General features: G+C 37.6%; 2 protein-coding genes across 7 annotated transcripts; both read right to left on the bottom strand.

The window, feature by feature from the left end:
- Positions 1 to 1,048: 1,048 nt before the first annotated feature.
- LOC116264433 (transcription factor MYB41-like) lies at positions 1,049 to 3,102 on the bottom strand. The gene is made up of 3 exons (XM_031644643.2): positions 2,490 to 3,102; positions 1,978 to 2,107; positions 1,049 to 1,866 (listed from the first exon to the last, which is right to left on the bottom strand). The coding sequence occupies exons 1-3, from the start codon at positions 2,620 to 2,622 to the stop codon at positions 1,131 to 1,133; spliced, it is 999 nt and encodes a 332-aa protein (XP_031500503.1). The 5' UTR covers positions 2,623 to 3,102; the 3' UTR covers positions 1,049 to 1,130.
- Positions 3,103 to 9,700: 6,598 nt separating this feature from the next.
- Positions 9,701 to 19,113, bottom strand: LOC116263709 (putative PAP-specific phosphatase, mitochondrial). 6 transcript variants are annotated; one of them, XR_007574571.1, is made up of 10 exons: positions 18,917 to 19,113; positions 18,470 to 18,566; positions 18,258 to 18,363; positions 15,738 to 15,982; positions 15,014 to 15,073; positions 13,304 to 13,734; positions 13,071 to 13,149; positions 12,933 to 12,983; positions 11,537 to 11,694; positions 9,701 to 9,823 (listed from the first exon to the last, which is right to left on the bottom strand). XR_007574571.1 is itself a non-coding variant. In XM_050080346.1 (10 exons), the coding sequence occupies exons 1-9, from the start codon at positions 19,018 to 19,020 to the stop codon at positions 11,552 to 11,554; spliced, it is 1,323 nt and encodes a 440-aa protein (XP_049936303.1). In that variant the 5' UTR covers positions 19,021 to 19,113; the 3' UTR covers positions 9,701 to 9,823; positions 11,537 to 11,551. The 6 variants fall into 6 exon arrangements, 4 of the variants coding, with proteins under 4 accessions (XP_049936303.1, XP_031499306.1, XP_031499307.1 ...); XM_050080346.1 differs by having other exon boundaries at positions 11,537 to 11,701; XM_031643446.2 differs by lacking the exon at positions 9,701 to 9,823 and having other exon boundaries at positions 11,274 to 11,694.

The raw sequence follows: 19,113 nt of genomic DNA, 5'->3' as shown, positions 1-19,113 counted from the left end.
CATCGGTCAATCATCTCTGAAAATCGTGAACTTAAGTATGAATATCTGGATTTGGGTTTTCCTCAATTTCCCTGTTGAGTGCAAAGGATTCAACCTCCTGAAGTTGTTTGGAAAGTAACATACTGTTCAGCGGATCTAGATTATAAAACATTATAACATTTGAATGTTGTGAATATAATCTCAATATTTGAAGCCGATATATCGGCAGTATGTTATTGGTGTCATCACCAAACAACGTAAACTTAGATTATTGCCAATTTTTTGACAAAAAAACAGTGCATACAATAAAATATATTGACCTTTGTAACGGTGAAAATGCATGCTGTGGGCTTATTCAGTGGGCGTACTTTTTCTCATATAAGAATATTGTGCTGATAAATTGACTAACTGTGATATTGAGTATTGCGGCCCATTTATTCTAGAAGTTAATGAAAACATGAAACGGTACTCGTAGGATTCGTAGCTCAGCACCTTTACTAGCAGAAGAACAAAAATAAAAATGTAAACAGAAGGAATTCTGATTTGTTATTCTGCAACTTCGTTATTACCTAATATATACGTGGGGATTGCCAATAAATTGCTTATTTTCTCATGAAGCACCGTCTGGTTTACTGTTCTCAATGAACCTGCAGCTTGATTTGAAATAAATAATAGCAGATAGAAGAAGCTCTATGCGAATCTTATGAGCATGGATCTTCTTCTTCCTGACAGGCAACTTGGAGTTTAAACAGCCAATAATGAAATCTGAACCTCTTTCAAAGTAAAGATCTTGACTTCAATTTCAATGCTTGCTCCTCAATGATTAGGAAATATATATTTTAAGCTTATTCCTGATTATTCTACACGATACACGCGTCTTTGGTGCATCAATTCCTCTGATGCAAACTTTACTGCCAGGAATGTCACAACTGTATGAACGCCATCTGTTCATTTCAGTCTGGGAATCTTAATCAAGATAACTAGCTTAAGATCGATGCGGAAGTACGAGGCACGAGGGAGAGGGAGTGTGTGTGTGTGCAAGGGACTGGAGATTAGAGAAGATGGGGAGTAAAAAAGAACACGTATAATGTATAATTCGAATATTTTTTTACAGAAGGATAACAGAAAGTTAAAGAGAACAAAAGGAAAAATTACATTCCAATAAGTTGAGTGGTGTCAAAATTCAGCAAACTGCTTCTGTAGCTCTCATATGCATCTTCGTTCGAGCCGTTGACGTACGTTGGGCTCGAGTTGGCGGTGGAGAACGCAGAGGAGAAGTTCAAACTTTGGCTTTCTGACTGAAAAGTAGAGGCCATATCTGTTAGAGGGTCTGCTATGATCGGGTTATCGGACGAAGGATAGCATATATTATCAAGCAGGTAAGATAAATCTTCCTGTCGGTTCGGTTGGGTATCAAAACCAAGGGGATTGGCCAAAACTTGATTGCTGATATCCCCTTGAATGAACTGTAGATCATTCAAAGACTGTTCATTTGATGTGTTGCTGCAATTTGGGAAAGAAGAAAAGTTTGAGGTGTCGTTAAAAACTTGCTGTTGGTTCCCAAACTGAGGGCCTAAAGAGCAGCTCTCCAGATCAGGCATGAAATTTTGGCTGTACTCAAAACCTGTGTTATTTCTTAGAATTGTCGGTAAAAGATTTGAAGCAGCCAGTTTTTGTAGCTCAGAGTTGACGAGGGGATCAGCTCCATGATTAAGAGAAGAGGAAAAAAGAGCGGCTATGCTTGATAAATCCAGAAGATCAAGTCGAGGCCTGTGGGTCACCGGGTCTATTCCCATTCTCAGAAGCCTTTTCCGTATGTGGGTGTTCCAGTAGTTCTTGATCTCATTGTCTGTTCTTCCTGGCAAACGTCCAGCGATGGCCGACCACCTTCAGTAACATGACAATAAATTAAATATTGTTAATCATCAATTTAATTCTTTGGAACTATGATGAAATATTTGCTATCTTTTGGTTCAACTAAATGAGATGTCCGCTTACTTGTTTCCAAGAATGCTATGCAATTGGATGATCGCCTCTTCTTCTTCAAAGGAGAATCGCCCCCTTTTGATATCTGGCCTTAGATAATTAGTCCACCGAAGCCTGCAGCTCTTCCCACACCTTGATAGCCCTGAAAGTGAACACAAAACTCTTAATCATTTCTTTTTGTCTAATAGATACTTAGTTAGAATGACATTGATTCATTGAATCACTTTGGTAGAGGACTAACTTTATCCTGGACGAATACAAATTTTCACCATACCAACTACAGAGATTTTGAAAGAGAAAAAAAAAAATCTTGTCAGAGAAAAGGAAAACGATCAGTTCTCCTGTGGGAGAGTTGGTGGGAGATGACAAGCTTTGACTTTTGGACATAAAATCTCATCACAGTATACTAAACCAACTGAAACTTTGAGGCTAATTACAATTTTTTGATGGAGGAAATGTTACAGTTTCTTTGTTTTCTACTCTCGTTTTGCTTCTTGAGATTGAATGCTTGACGTGAAGGTTACCTGCATTCTTAGGAAGAGTCCTCCAATTCCCCTGCCCATGCTTCTGAATGTAATCAATGAGCTTCTTGTCCTCCTCCGGCGTCCATGGCCCCCTCTTCAGCCCAACCTTCTCACAACAAGGAGATCTCCCCATCTCAAAACCACCTCCCAAGTCTCTCCTTTGTGGGTCTTTCTCGAAAAATGTCTTCAACTCAAACCAGAAACGCAATCGGCAGAGAGACACAGAAAGAAATCAGGTAGTGGCCTCCTTGCTCACACCTTTCAACTTCCTTTAGACAATCTCCCAACTCTTTAACCTTTTGTGTTTCTCTATGTGTGAGAGAGAAGGGGAGCTCTTTTTTCTCAGGGTGGTACTGCAAGAGGCCGCATGCTGGTGCTGCTGAAGCATTGAAGATATAAATAGGGGCTGCTCTGAAGGGAGAGAGGGAGGTAGAAAGAGAGAAGTCAACCAAGATCGGTGCCGGCCAACACTTTTGTCTTCCCTCCATCAACGTGTCCTCTTTGCGATGCGCTTTCATTTGATCTGCGAAAGCAACTCCCGACCTTTTTCATGGTTCAAGGATGAGAAAGAGAGATGGGCAGCGAGTTGCCTTTTCCATGGATTCACATTGGGCAGCTCCCATTTGGTTGGGAGGAAACACCTCAACACGCATCCCTCTCCCCAATACGATTCTTCCAAGATTGCAGTCGCCTGTGCGGCGTCTCGGTGGGGCCGATCCGAGGCGGCACCGAACCGGACACGCGTTCCGAACTTGTTGACCGATGGTTGGAGAAGACTCACATGTTCAATGTGATCCCGCCCCACTGCTTATCTTTAATTTGAACTCTTCTTCAATATACTTTATAAACTACTTACTTACCAAGCTCAATCAGTTTTTGGAGTTCCCTATCCTTGCAGATATGCCAGAGGTTAACAACCAATTGCTTGAAAAAGACCTAAAGGTTTTCTCCTCTGTTGCTCCTGCCGCCAACAGGGTCTGACTGTCTTAAGTTGAGGTAAGACTTGGGTAGTATGATATACCATTCAACTTGAATGTCATGATCTCAACGTTAATGGTCCATAAAAATAGCATTCAAGGAAATTAAACAATTGACATGTCTTTTATGCACCCCCACCCGTCATACCAGCTATGATACACTCATTTTAAGACTTTAAGACTTAGAGTTTCATATCTCAAATAAGCATCTTAGTCAGAATTTTACATGGTTGTGTTCTACTGGCAAATCAAGAAAATGATGGCAATAATGGGTCACGCTCTACTGTGATGTGTTAATTAATTAGCCCAACACTTTTGATATCTTGTTTTAATGGATCCTCATGGATATATGAGCGTGGAATCTAGGAAAGGGTATCTGTAAATTTCACATTGAAATTACGTATGCTTGGGACCAGTGAGTGGCTGTGGTCCAAGAAGCCCAGCCTGTCCTGATTCGTTTGATTGGACCTGATATCCATTGACAAGATCTTTGCTGGATCCGGACATGCCAAACGGTGCCCCAAAAAGAAGTAGTGAACCCACTGATTAAGGCTGCATGGTGCATGCGGATCCAGGTAACGTCCGGTTGGATCCAAGATTCCAACCTGGATCCGGTCATGTGCCAGGTGATATTTGAGAACATTAAGGGACCTAGCTAGCTATAGCTACCCAGGTGCAGATCTCATGTATGTTTTTTGGCTGTCTCGATCTCAAATCCGATGTAATTTGAAGGCCTTCTTGAAACAACCTTCTGATACAAAGGCCTTGGTTGTCCATAGTTGATTTAAAATGCAAAAAAGCTCAATCTAGTTTGTGAGTGGAGAGCCCCTTCAGGACTTAGGTGGGAAGCAAGACATCCATTAACTAAGTATCGTGTACGTATTATTTGCAGTTAAACTAAGTATCGTATACATATGATTTGCAGTTAAAGAAAGCAGCATCCATAAAAATCAAACTGACGACTGTTCTGTCACTGCTCGGCCAGTCCAACCAGCTATACTAAGTTTTTTGGGGGCTAATTTGAAGGTTGTGTTATTTTCTACAACGTAGAGAAACACATGATGTGGCCTAACTTTTAATGTACTTATATATTCTCGATCCGACTTGTTTTCAACTCTAGTTAGAGACCCACTTTACAAATATCTTTGGGCCCGGACGTTTCTGCGATTTGATCCCTTGGATTTGAAAACTGTGTTCATGTCATTGTCACAAAGATCAGTATGCACATATTCCTTCCTAGAGCAAGTTTAATTTTGCAGTAAATTGAAGAACTTGGTTTTGAGATGTGACTGCTACATATATGGCATATTAATATTTTAGATATCTCACAATATTTAATAATTTTAAGCATCATAATAGTTATTTCTTAGTGATATAAATCGGTAACTTTGACCAGGTACAGGTGTCAAGCCCTTTAGGTCTCTCATAAAGTCCGTGGCACCCACCACAGGCATTAGTCAAGTGGGCATGAGCAGCAGCCCGCTTGCAGTGTTCATCGTTAATTGGCTGCTAATCAAATCAACTCTTTCAAATCAAAAGAGCACAACTATACAAATCATGTCAATTAATTAAGATCATCGTCATGAGTCACCACATTGCGAGCTCAACCAGATCGACTCGTGAACCGAATCGGTGAGGCTCCCGATTCTACGAATAGAAATCATTAATTTATAGTTGACACATGGCACTCTTGCATCTGTCATGGAATCCAGTCGGTTTTGCTGCCCATTTGATTCAAATCGACCGATTCGGACTGATTTTGATGTCACTGAACAATTAACTATTAGTTAAAGAAGTTTTGATGTGAAATTTACTGTTTTCTTTGCAAGATGAAACTTGGTAAACTTTTTGAAGTGAAAAGAAATCCTCAAGAATTCACTGTTCCATTTGGGGACTGGGTTAATTCCTATAAGTGTAGCTCTGGGATTGGTTAGAAACAACTTTAAGGCTTCACCAACCAAAAGTCTGCCAAATGTAAGGTGGGGAGATTGACAATATGAGGTTGGTGCCAGGGATTCTTCTCGATTAATTAAAAAGGCATCGCAGAACACAACAATTGGCCACGTATTCCTGATCACGTAATAGTTTGCGCCACGAGTTAGAGATATGGATACTTTTAATCTTTTTTACTGTTAGTAGTAAAAAGGTTTCTTTTTATATGAAGAAATTTTCTCTACTTTCTTCTTTATATAATCTGCAGTGGGGATCATTTCTTGTTCGTATGAAAGAACAGATTATCGTTGTGTTGGTGGCCGTTCATCATCTAATGAACGGCAGGAGATGATTCAATATTGATATTCTGTGATACATATAGCGTGCAGAGTAATATATGCACGATATTGTTGACAAATATTTAGAACATGCCTTCTGTCAAAGGGTGTTAGGACGTTTCTTCCATCATGATGTGTCAGATTATAATGAGATTTGAGTAACTATAAAGGTTAGTTCTTATTTCATATTGGTAGAGAAGAAGCAGATCGAATTCAATGGTGAAGGCAATTAAAGTTGTGGATTTGGTCAGCCATCTTCCCTTTTATGAATTATGGGTCAAAGATTAATATTTAATGTTTGACATTGGTTTCTTGTAGCTTAGCTGCCTTTTTTATGATGCAATGAGCCATATTATTTTAGCCTTGTGCAGTAAGTCAGATTCATATACAAATGATTGATTCTATATCTTTTTCTCTCATTTTATTCTAGATCGAGTGTTTTTCATCGTTGTGATGATCATGTGTGAGATGGGACTTCATATAATGGACATAATTATGTGAATTTCTGATGATTTTTTCCAAAGTCTTCAATATGCAGTTCTTCTTAAGTCCTCTAAGCACTATGTTTGATTAGTATAGACTCCACTATCTTAAGATGCTATTAAAGGAAGAACTATCTTGAACAATTGAAAGTACTTTTTTTTATTTATGATAAGAAAGAAATAAAGTTTTTCTATACTTACTACCCCCTTGAATGAGCTGTGGTTGGTAATGCCAGCTAACCAGGTTTTCCTTGCCATGTAGCGCTTTGACCTTACTGCAAGTGATCATGACCTTATCCATATTTATTTTATTACAGGTTGCAAATTACAGAAGGTGTTCGATAAGAAGAAGACTGCATTCCCAGAACACATATTTCTGAAATACATGAATCAAGACCATATTTTGGCCCAAGAAATATAGTGTGATTATTCCCAGTTTTTAGTTGTTGGATCTAAAAACACCGTTGATAATCATATAATGTGCTTGAAGCACTTTTTAGAAACATGTGTTCCAAGAACATAATTGTGTTTATTGGAAGATTTCATAGCTGCCTTTAGGGTTCATTTAGTAAATGCAACAGTATGGAACTGTTACATGCATATGGCCCACAGATTGGGGCAAATTCATGAAACACCTTAAAAGATGTTCTATGAATCTGCCTTAAACTTTGAGGTAGATTCATACAACATTTACAGAGTATTCCAACTGCCAAACGGGTCTTTAGGTTCTATGCAGACATGTTATTGATAAGCTCAATGATGTTTAGAGGAGAAGATCAGTCCCAGCTTTCAAGAGCCAAGAAAACTTGATCAATTCTCTAACTTCAGCTCCTATGACACCAACATAGTTGAACTTGATCTCACTACTCCTGTGCATTCTTGATTTATAAACAAATTATCAAACAAACTAACCAATATGAGTGTTACTGCAATTAACCAATATGAGTGTCTATATGCTGCATGGTTCAGGAAGATAAGGCCTCTGCTCAGCAAGTAAAAGAATATGCTCAAGTGAATAATGCCAACTGATCTAAGTACCTGTTCCCCGTCAACTAACATAAAGCAATTAAATGTTCTTGATATTTTTGGCTAAGGGTAGATATGGAGACATAGCCTGTTCTGGCCTGGGGTCGTCTAGACACTTCCATAACAAGGCTTAGTCCCCACTTCCTTGAAAATGAACCACGAATTGTATTCTTGTTTTGGTAGTACGCCAAATCTCTTTGACGTCAACTTAAGTTTTTTAGAAGGATGTAGATGATTAAATTATTGTTAAATGACATGATCTTTAACCAAATGACAACTTGAGAATGCAACAGAGGTCTAATTTATCTTTGTCCTCTATTCTGCTCGTGGGGTGGTTGAATAGGTTAATGAGGTGTCCTCCTTTAATTCTATATTTTATTGGTAGGTCAAATTAGTATAAATATCTTCTGATGATTTTACAGGAGTGTCCATTTTTTTATGGAGCTGGTAATGTATCATATCTAACATAATTTCAGATGTTATTAATTAATCCCATGCGATATCTTCTAAGCACATTCTTATGATTGCTACCCTTGGGCATATCTCTGTGACGTTATATTTAGCTTGTATATATGAGGATTGCCGATCCTTGAGTTACAAAATCATATGAACAATGTATTAAGCCCTTTCTAATGTTATCAAATTAACATTGAGCAGCTGAACCGGAATCGTAACTACATTTTTGTTCCTTGCATGTTTGTGAACGTACTAATGGGAGTGCACGAAAAAAAATGCACTATTTATCGACGCGAAATAAGATTCGCACCGCTAGACTACGCAAAGATATTCAAATTGGCAATCATCAATTCAATCTTTTTTTCTGTGAACAATTAACTGAGACTAAAATGATTTTGAATGTTTACATGTATACTGAAGGCATCTATTCAAAGGCCACGTTTCCACCATTTCCCGGTTGCATTAGAGCTATGTACAGTCATAAAGAACGGCAGAACACCGTTCAAGACAATACCAACTATACGAATATTTTTCCACATTGTTCAGAAAACGATACTTTTATACACTCAAGTGACCAAATCTCTTTCTCTCTCGCTCCCATCATGCTTTTGTCGTTTTTTTCAGCTGTGTCCCCATTGGAGAAAATGGCTGCTGAAGCACACACCAAGAACCTTACCGGAGAAGCTGAAGCCTACTCCCTAACACCAGGGTGTGGGGTCTAATTCGAAACTTGGGTGGCAGCATCGCTACTTTTTGTAGTCTGAGTATTCATGGAAATCGAACTGACTATGCTTCGTTTACACACAGTCGGCTTCACCAGGTATCTATAACCCTTAAGGCCAGCAACAAGCCTTTCTACTGCAATATATATAATATAGAACAGATCAAGGTATGTCAGAAAGGTCGCAGGATAGGATAAGCGTTATTGCATCAAACGCTTTCATGAAATGATCAGAAGGCTTTCGACCAAGCTTTCCTTTCATGGAGGTGTCTCATACAAGGAAGCAGGCTTTTTGTCGCTTGTTTTGAGTCTAAAAGCTAAGGAGGCGCGTAACTCTTTTTTTATTTTTCGGTGAGTTAGGTTTTATCGTGTTGACTGTTGATTGCAGATTACTGCAAGAGGAAAATACCACGTTCCGTTTTTAACTTTCTTGTTTTCAAACAGTGGTTAAACGAATAAGCTTCTGCGCATTGTTTCAACGTCTATGAAGCAATTTTCAATTGGGCAGTATAATCTTTTGCAGAGTCAAAAATATTCTAGAAGAATGTTGCTTGGCTTGAAGAAATTCTCAAACTTCATGCGTTCAAGCGGCCCCATTACATCTACAAGAACAAGCAACAGCAATAATAATAAATAATAATAATAAATCGAAATAATAAAACTAATAACAGTTCTATCAGCAGCGCCAGTATCGAATTCTATCGTGATAATACTCGAAATGCATTTGTTGAAAGTAAACATAGATTGTAGAATTCATGCACGCATCCCCTGTACTCAATGGAGGATGCTTGTTTGCTTGTTCAGCAGCTTGCCGATAGATGTATATAGTTTTTTGTTCGGTCGGAAATCGTGTTATGCCACAAACATGGAAGCTCGAGACTCGTTCTCGATTTGCCAATTCCAAAATTTTTTAAGCTTCATTTTCGAGGGCTAATTTCAGTTTAGTCGACCTTTATTTATTAAAAAAATAAAAAAAAGTTGCGATTCCTGACAGCAACAAAAGTCGCTAAAAAGCTGTTCCATGTGACATAAGCATAAATCTCTCTCTCTCTCTCTCTCTCTCTCTCTCTCTTGAATAATGGTTTTTTAAAATAATCAAATAAATTGATGCGGTATTGGTGGTTGGTGATTTTCTACACCGTTGCGCTTCTTTTCATATTTTTAATTACTTTAAAAGTTCCTAATTGTAAAACAAATTATGTAGTAAAATAACTTTAGCATTTTGATCATTGGATCGAAAAATTTCGCAGATAAACAGGAACAAAACATTCAACCATACCTGTCTCTATATGTAAAAACCCAAGGATTTGACACTTTACTATTTGTAACTGGTTGCAGTGTTGTCCAGCCTCTTTTGAAATCTGACTTTACAAATGAAGTCACAAGGTCCAAATTTAGTTCCCTGGAAATTAAAGAAACCACAATCTCATGCACCAACCAGATTTTACGTGGATCTGAAAAAATCAATGCGTCTAGATTGTTTTAAACTTATAAAAAATGGGGCTTACAGTCATGAAATGCAATTCGATCATCACATTTTGACTTGTTCTGACTTGTAGTTGTGATCCTTTTCAGTTCATTTGGAGTCGTTGGAATTCAATAAGTCAAATCAAATCTGGTGAAACCGTTGTAGATTTATAATGTTTTTTGTTTCATCGGTTTACGATTAGCCTTGAGATTTAGTTCAAACTGGAGAGCAAAGAGTTCCAAATATAGAAATTAGAAAAAAAAAATATGTATTCTATTGTTAGTTCTCACATGAGCTAAGATCGATGGCACCTCGCTCTCAAATAATTATACATTTCACCTGAATTTTAATTATTTTATCTACGTATTTTCTCATACAGATGTGTTAGTAATAATACCATTTTTAGATGAAAATATTGTCTCGAACTACTATGATTTTACAGTGCTCGTATGTTTCTTTGTTTTGATGACTTTCTTTTGAACTTTCTATTTAGTTAGAGTTGAAACAATTCTAAACACAAAAACTAGAGAAATATCCATGTGTTTATTGTCAGTTTTTGCATGGGCAAGGGCAGATATACATCTCTTTTTTCTATAAATACAAATTCAAAACATGAATCTAAAGATTTTCTGTACATTTTCTCATATAGATATGATAAATAGTTACCAGGACAGGAGAATGTATACAGTGCTAGGTGAACGCTTTATTTCATACGTTATGTAGTATAAGAAAAGTAGCGGGCCATCTGGTTTACAAGGACTCGAATTAGAGTCCCGACTCCATTAATAGTTGTTAAATATCCTTTCTAAATCGGTTCGGCCTTTTCGAATTTCAAACATGTTTCTGTACTATTTTAAAAATTTAAACTTTTTGTCAGGTATTAAATCAATGTGCTCAACGGATTTGTTAATCAGGCTGTTGCAGAGTGAGTTTATTTACATTTAGGATTCTTACTACCTAATGTGTCTATATGTTACTGGACTAGCAATTGTGTTCGTCCAGAGGTTGCTCTTCGAGCGGGTCATTTGGCAGCATTGCAATGTTCCATGGGTGAACAGGTTGTTACCTGAAGATGAACAAGCAGTTATTGTGCATGACTATAACTATAACTATAACTAAGTATATATAAGCTTGAGGTAGACATTGCAACCTGGCCAATGTCACCTGTTGTACCTATGGTCGCCTTCCTAACAATATTGATCTCCCAAGGAAGACTTCTTTCGCAACCCTAGGACCCTTCATCTGGGCAAGCACGAAAGCCACAAGGGGTTCAGATCGTGTTCTGTTCTACATAACAACAAAACATGAAGAAGATATAAACAAAGGCCAAGAAAAGTATCAACGTCTAAAACTGCATCTTAATCGTACTGAAATTGCAGTTCATGTGAATTCAACATCGGAGGGTAGAATCCCACAAGGTCGTGGGGAAATAGCAGTCAAAAGGAAAAGCACAAAGCCATTTTCTCATGAAAAGGAGGGTAATCAATTCTCTTTGTTGGACAATTCACACGACTAATTCACTTATGAAAATCAGCCAACAATTTTCAGAGAAAATAAAGAGATCGGATTAGCCATAATGGAAACATTATTTAAAATGAATGGAAGCTTTATTTTTTTCTTTTTCAAAGAAAAGGAGTTGGTACCTACCCTCGGTCATAAACATCAATTCATGGATGAGTCGATCGAGATCATTTCTACAATCTTCTGATGCAAACTACCATTTGATACTAGCACTCCACCTGAAGGAAAAATGATCCTCCGTGCCTCTTTGTCTGCAGCAAGCTCCAGCTGACTGCCCTTCCAATCTGAAACCTAGTCACAGATGAATAATTGGTCATTCATGTTCCAGGTTCTAAAAATTTTTAACTTTAATAAAATTCATTACACGTGCTCCAAACTCCCTATTTTAGGATGAATTTACTGGTGAGGCCAGGGGTAAATTTGCCGAATTTTGCTCATACCTGATTAAGTTTGCCGCTATCATAGTGCTATCTTGACACTACTACAGGGCCATGCTGTTAGATTCTTACACTTTTAGACATCAAAACTGACACAACATAGACAATTCACTTTTTGAACACAGTATTCATAGAAATGGCCATTGACATTGTGTGTCCAACGTTCATAAGTGTCACACAAATTGCCTACCATCAAATATTTCATCTGTAACACACTTCAAAGGTCAATTTTCTTTAATTTCAGCCCAGAGGATGCGGAAGTGTAGCCTAGTCAGTATGGGAGTCCAGCAGCTTGGGCTCCAAGCTGAACCTACTCGTGATCATCAAGTTTGACTTCATTAGCTCAATTTCAGATAGTCTGAGCCTAGACATGCTGATCTTGAGCTTAGCCACTAGGAATAAAAAAAAGATTTTCAAATTAAAAAGGCACAAAAGATGCCAATGAATTTTGAAACAAAAATCTATTCTAACAAAGCATCCTGCATATCAAACGTTCTCTTTGTAAATGTCGAAGAGTTTTTATATAAGTGCCTTAAACAAGCCTAATCGAGCATACAAGAACCAAGCTCATGCAAATTGAGCTCAACTTTAAGTTCATACGTGGGCTCAAAGCCTCAAACTCAACTTTGTTCAGTCTCGCTAGTTTTAGAACCTCAATAGATCAAAAATAAGCAAGATAAAAGCATCCAAGAAATAAGTGGCTTCCAGGACTTTGTCCTCATGTCCGACACTTGACACTCTGTGACATCTGTGTTATTGTCCATATAACACAGCTCATAACCAATGAAATGTATATTGTGCAGAATTGTCTACAGGTACATACTTGTTTTCCCTGATCTCTACAAATGCATGAAAGCATTGTGCATATGCTTTTTTAGATAAATCAGTGGCAAGACTGAATGCCATATATTTCTGTCAACGATACTATGTTTCTTTATCTCATGTTCATTCTTAAAACATCAATAGGTGGTTCAATCTGCTATATTATTTTGTTATTAAACCAGCAGAATTTGTTTAAAGTTTTAACAGTAACACCATTCTGATAGTGAATCCATTTAACATATCAGAGTCAGGATATGGCACACCTTGCCTCCCGCTTCGTGCACGCATATCATACCAACTGCATGGTCCCAAACCTACTCCGATTACAAACGAACAATCAGAAAGTGGAAAGCCATTGTTGTTAGTCCAATTTTGCTCATTGCAAATGACATGTTACAAACCTTGATAACTGTTTGAGCTCTTGCTCTAAGAATGAAAACAGATGCTCTGCCTGAAGCAACCATCAAGTACTTACACAAGCTGCAGGTGAATGAATTCAAGCGATTGAATCCTAGTCAATTAATTTTAGACACATTAAGATTAAAAGAGAATCAGAGAAAATAATAGTCAAAATATAACTTGTCCCTTTTCAAAGAATTACAAAGAGACGAATGCACTAAGGTGAGAAGAGAACCTTCCACAGCAAGTTGGCAAAAGAACAACTTGTCTTGTTCTACCATTGTTACCACTGTCAGTTGTTCGACCATTGTTACCACTGTCAGTTGTTGGAACAAAGAATGTGGATAGTGGCAATGAGTCCCATGATTGACTATCTGGAATGCAGAATTTTGCCTCATCCACATTAACACATTTGTCCACAAAGCACCTCATCCAACAGTCATGTAATCCAATAGTATCAATGTTTAGTGAGAAGTCTGAAGTTCTTTTCATCCATGTTCCACAGCCAGTCTGAGCAGCCATGATGATCCCTAGCCCACTATGATGGTTTTCCGACTCAGCATCTTCTGGGGCAACTTCTCTGTCAGAAACAAAATCAGTTTTCCAGTTTGGACAGCCCATAACGCCCAATACAATGCTTCCTTCTACAACCAGAGCCAAACCCACCTGAAATGACAGTCTATGGGTCAGCTACAGAAAGCACAATGAATCATAAAAAATAATCTCCAGTTGGAGTTAAAAAAACATGTTCAGCTTTGGATGTGATATAGTTAACAGCCCGAATTATATACCAAAAATACAGTTAAATAAAAGAAATTCAGAATAAGATGTATTTCTGTTATACCACCAAAAGTGGGCACTCTTTCATAAAATTAGCTAACACAAATGAAGCCAGAAAGCTGGAAAACAAAGAGTTTAACTGATGTACCTTTTTAGATCATCCCAACAATTGAACCTTCATGATACCAGACTGCTGTTTCTTGAAAACCTAATCCCATTTGAAAATGCCTCTACTCTTGCATTTGCTTCTTTGGAAGGGAAATGCTTCAAGTTGAAAATGATTGAGAAATATTTCACACAGAGATTTTGTCCTTACAGTGGATGAATTTTATTTATAGCATGAAGCTAGAGACTTTATATTGCTTCAGTGTGAACTGTCCCTTCTGGAAGATATGTAGAAGCATTTTGATGCACAACCACAAGAAGTAAATTCTCATGAATTGATTGAAAAGCAAACTAAACTCGATTCTAATTTTTTCAAAGTAAACATCCATTCTTCCAAAAAAACATTTCCATTTGTTGCTTATTTAACAAGATGTATCTAGAAAATTTTAAGCATTGAAATCCAAGTCGGATGGGAATGCTCTGTTGGGTATTTTGGGAGACGTACCCATGTCATTATGGAGGTTCTGAGATATAGGTACTTAAAGTGCAGCGGGTTATTCATGGATCGAATCTGGGTCAGATCTGTGTCTGAACAATTTTTTTAAGGCACTTGTAAGTTGTAACCCTAATTTTGTTTTTATTATGCATTATGAATGCTTTCTTATCTTTGGTGATGACTCACAATGAATTATGTACAAACTTATAAAAATATTTTGCTCAAATTTTGCAGGTTATTGCAAAAGATTGTATATGAATTTATGAATATCTTTTATCTTACATACACACATACATATATCATGTGTGTGTGTATTATGAATGTCTAGCCATGCATGTGGACCCACATTTTTTTGAAATTCCCACGTTCTACCCTCCATATGTTTCCACAAACCCACGTGACCTATTAAAACTTTCAGCAACCCAATTTGGTGTGGAGCAACCAAAAAGGAAAAAACTCGCACTTTTTATTTTTTTAACATGGCTGAATAGTTCATAACTCGTTATTAAAGGGAAATCCATTTTTACAGAACAATGTGTGAAAGAGAAAGAACTGTTTACTTACCACATATAGTGACTCAGTGCCCCTTAAAAATCCTCTTGTTCCATCAATTGGATCTAGTACCTGCACTTGTGCATAAGAGGCCAGTCGGTAAGAGTGATAATGTCAAGTTCAGAAAACAGGGACAAAATGGATTCTCACAGTATGGATGCATTGACATAAATGTCATACAAGAAAGTTTTACTGATGTCCAAAACAATATTTACTAAAATTTACAGTTTACAGTTTACACGTTTATGAGAAAATTGGCATGCATGAAATAGATACAATGACAATTAGCAAAACAAAACTATCGAGGATAAGTTATTGACAGCAAACAGCTTGAACATTAAATAATTTCATAATTTCAGCTTAAGTAAGAGAAAAGTACTCCTTGTCCCTCCTTTAACCTATTTATGACATAAGTATTTACACTTGTCCATGGCCTTGTAGCGAGTTCCAGACATGTAATTATTAGTTCCTTTAATCCTTGTCCTTTTAGGAACTCCTAGATAATAAAACATTTTATATATTATTTGTTCCTTTTCCTGTTGGAAACTCATAGATAATAAAATTATTGGAGTCTTTTTATCAGATTTAGTGATAGAGTACAGCCATGAAAGATCACCAATTTAACAACAATTAAAAAGGGAAGGATATGAATAAATAATATCCTCATATAGTCAACAAAAGTCAATGAGTTACCAATGCATTAAAGCAGAAATGCCTTGCATCCTGTCCACCTTACCCAATATGTAGCAGGCTTTGATCCAAAAGCATGTGCACTCTTTCCTCCTCTGTCAATTGCTTGCAGTACATCACCACAGCTCAAAGACCTACAGCTCACATTATTTGTCACAGCCTTTAGTATAGATTCCACGAGTGAGCTATATCCATGGTTCCCGTTTTCATCAGGTTTCATAAAACTGGTCCTCAGATAAGAAGAATCTTCCTCAGCCACCAAAGGAATCGAAGGAAACAAATTTCCCAACTCTGTCATTATTAAAAACAAAGTTGTCTTTCTGATTAAGTCCATTTTAGATAAAACCATTCTGTAGCAGTGATGAAGTCAACAATCAGCAAACTCAATGGCACCATTGCACACACACACACACACACACACAGATGGAGGGAGAGAGAAGTGAGATTGACACATCAAGTTGACGTCCACCTGAATGGACATCGCACTACAGTAACTCAGATACTGCTATGTAACTGCAACACCAGTTACACATCATTATCCATACACATTTTTAAGTACTGTAAATTCCTATACTTCCTCTAATGCATATTCATAGCTTCTGTTTTACATAATATCTCACAAGAAGGCCTAAGATCATTCTCAGTGCTGATATGATCCTTCCAATCTTGACTTAAGAAAACATTATTATACCAAAGTAACATCCACCAGATGTTGCTTTCCAGCTTAAGAGCATGCAGGATACTGGATTCCTTTCCATGAATCCATCAGCAGAAGAAAGATCCTGTTTTAGGATTACTAATGATCCTTGACTTACCAATCACTTCAAGCCCGAACGGGAGAGGATGTTCATGAAATCAAGGTTCAAGTAATTGGTCATTATATGAGATAATAATCATATATTTGTAGCAATTGAATCCTTTTTCAATAAAGTAAAAATGAATCTTGATTGATTGTGTAAATTGTGAAACCAAAATAGAGGGATGCGGATGAATGGAAGGATGAGAGAAAGGGAGAAGGGTCCATTAGTTAGAATGAAAGCAATGCATTTGCTGATGTGCATCGAATAATAACATTAATTGCAGATGTAGTCACACGTGAAAGAAATGCATTTGTAAATGTGCATCATTTCATAACATTTATTGCAAATGTAATTCCAATTCACTACGTCTATGTCTGCATGCTTGTGGACACTTTACAGCACAGTTGGGTCCATTAGTTTTGATGGCCATGTACTAGAGATGCTTCCACTGACTTGGCAGGCACATGGATGGATGCAAGAGCAATTTTTTGGGACAAAAAGGGCACAGGCTGGGAATTTTTCTCCTCTTCTTAAAGTTATAGAAGCATAAGTTGCAGAGTTTATTTCCAATAAATTCTGGAATTATGAACATATAAAATAGAGTAATTCGTAATTACATAGAATCAGCCAAGAGAAAGAACTATCGAGATGTTTAAATTACAGAAAAGAATAAGAAGAGAAAACTGAAAGTATCGTCATAACATTGTCATGTCGCTGCGCTATTCAAAAATTTACTAGCACCTTGACAAGTCCTAATTCTTCTCTCTATGTCATAACATGATCACATGAAAGAAGAAAAGCAAAAAGGTACTGCTTGCCACATTAAGACGATCTGCAGATCTCATAGTAAACTTATCACAAAACTGCCACACAGGTTGATACTGTGCAGATGAAAATTGAAAAAGGTGAAAAGGAAGACTAATGAACAGTCGGAGGAAAGCTACTGCCATGAACTAGAAACATCATAAAGTAAGTTAGTATGCAGCGTTAGAAATCATGAAAGGACACAGGGCCCCATATCTAGTTGGATAGTAATCCTGGTACTGAAAAATTCATGTCAGAAATATATGATGGCCATCTTGAAGCACCAAGACTAAGCAATAACATGTCAACATGTTAATGTTGACACGTTAACATTCGACTATCCAACTTAAAGTTTTCTTGAGGAAAAATATTAATACACCATCACACGCATCCATGAATCCTTAAAGCAAGGCAAATTCACATACCCGAGATCCTATAGCTAACAGCCGATCACGTTTCCTGGTTACGTATCCTTGTTTAGTGGGGTTATAGGCAGTACATTCATACTAACTAATGACCAAATCTGGATCCAAAGTGATGTTAAAATGACCAAAATAAAATTTAAAGCTTGAAAATGTCATCTTCAAATTTAATAAGCATCCCATGATGATAGCCTCCTAAGTTGATAATCAACCTCCATCTCTGCCTATCCCAGCATCTACTTTTGTGAAGTTTCGATAACCACGTCTGCATAAGAACTGATTTCTCAGAAAGGACAATTCTTATGTGGTCTCTTGATTTTCTCATTATATAAATACTCTTAATCCTGACAAGCTTTCGAACGTCAGTTCGAACGGAAAAAAATGTGGACGATATTGCAAATAGTTTCAACAGAAACTTCCTTTATCCATAAAATCAACGGTTTAAGGAAAAAAGAAGGACAAACAAACAAATGCAGCTCAACACAATAATTTCATAATCACATTATTTTCAGCACTAACGACGCCAGTTGAACTGCATACCTAGGCTTACTAACGCCTGAACACCGAAATCTGCAATTGTAACCGGCGTCTGGTCATTCTTCTCAACAACTCCCCCATCTCCATTTGAAAGGAGAGACCTCTTAACCTAATTGGGGATCAGACGGCGTCAAAATACAAGCAATCCTTCCATAAGGATTGACAAGAGGCAAAATTTCACAGCGCAAGAAAAAAGAACAAACGACTTAACCCACTTCGACGCAGAGACGACAAGCTCTCTGAACCACGTCCACTGCCGCCTGGAGCTCCCGCCGGAACTTGGTTTTCTCGGCTGGAAATGGCACATTACACCTAGAAATTCCAAAACAATTGAAACAGTATCTTTCAGTGGGTGTTTCAATACCAAATTATTCAGAAAATGGGGATAAAATACCAAAATCGAAAAAAGAAAATTCTGATCTGCGCACATTCCCGTTTCTCTAGAAAAGTGATTACATCCATAGACACACTTAGAGGGAGTGACTCCTCAGGTGGACAAGTAGCCCTTCAATACACCAATTATCTGAAAAAAATGGGATAATTTGATATTTTCCTTCTTTTAGTATAATTTAATGTCCCAAGTTTATCCATCACTCCAGGATCACTGGATTCATCCACACACGCAGAGAAAGAGAGAGACAGGAAGAAAGAGGGAGAGAGACCTGATGGAGAATAAACGGCAAGGAGCATAGAGACTTCGAAAAGGTGTAGGAGTACGGAATTGGTGGTGGGGAGGAGGAAGGAAGCAAGAGCGGCAGAGATTCATGGCGTTCCAGGAGAGAAGTGGAGCTTCCTGGGAACTCGGTGGAGAAGAGTATTTCTCGATTTGGAGCCCCAAAGGAAATCTTAAAATCAAACC

This window comes from Nymphaea colorata, chromosome 11, assembly GCF_008831285.2.
Source record: "Nymphaea colorata isolate Beijing-Zhang1983 chromosome 11, ASM883128v2, whole genome shotgun sequence".
NCBI classification, from domain to species: Eukaryota; Viridiplantae; Streptophyta; class Magnoliopsida; order Nymphaeales; family Nymphaeaceae; genus Nymphaea; species Nymphaea colorata.
The sequence above is the reverse complement of the archived record's forward strand: the minus strand, read 5'-3'. Positions and strand labels throughout refer to the sequence as shown.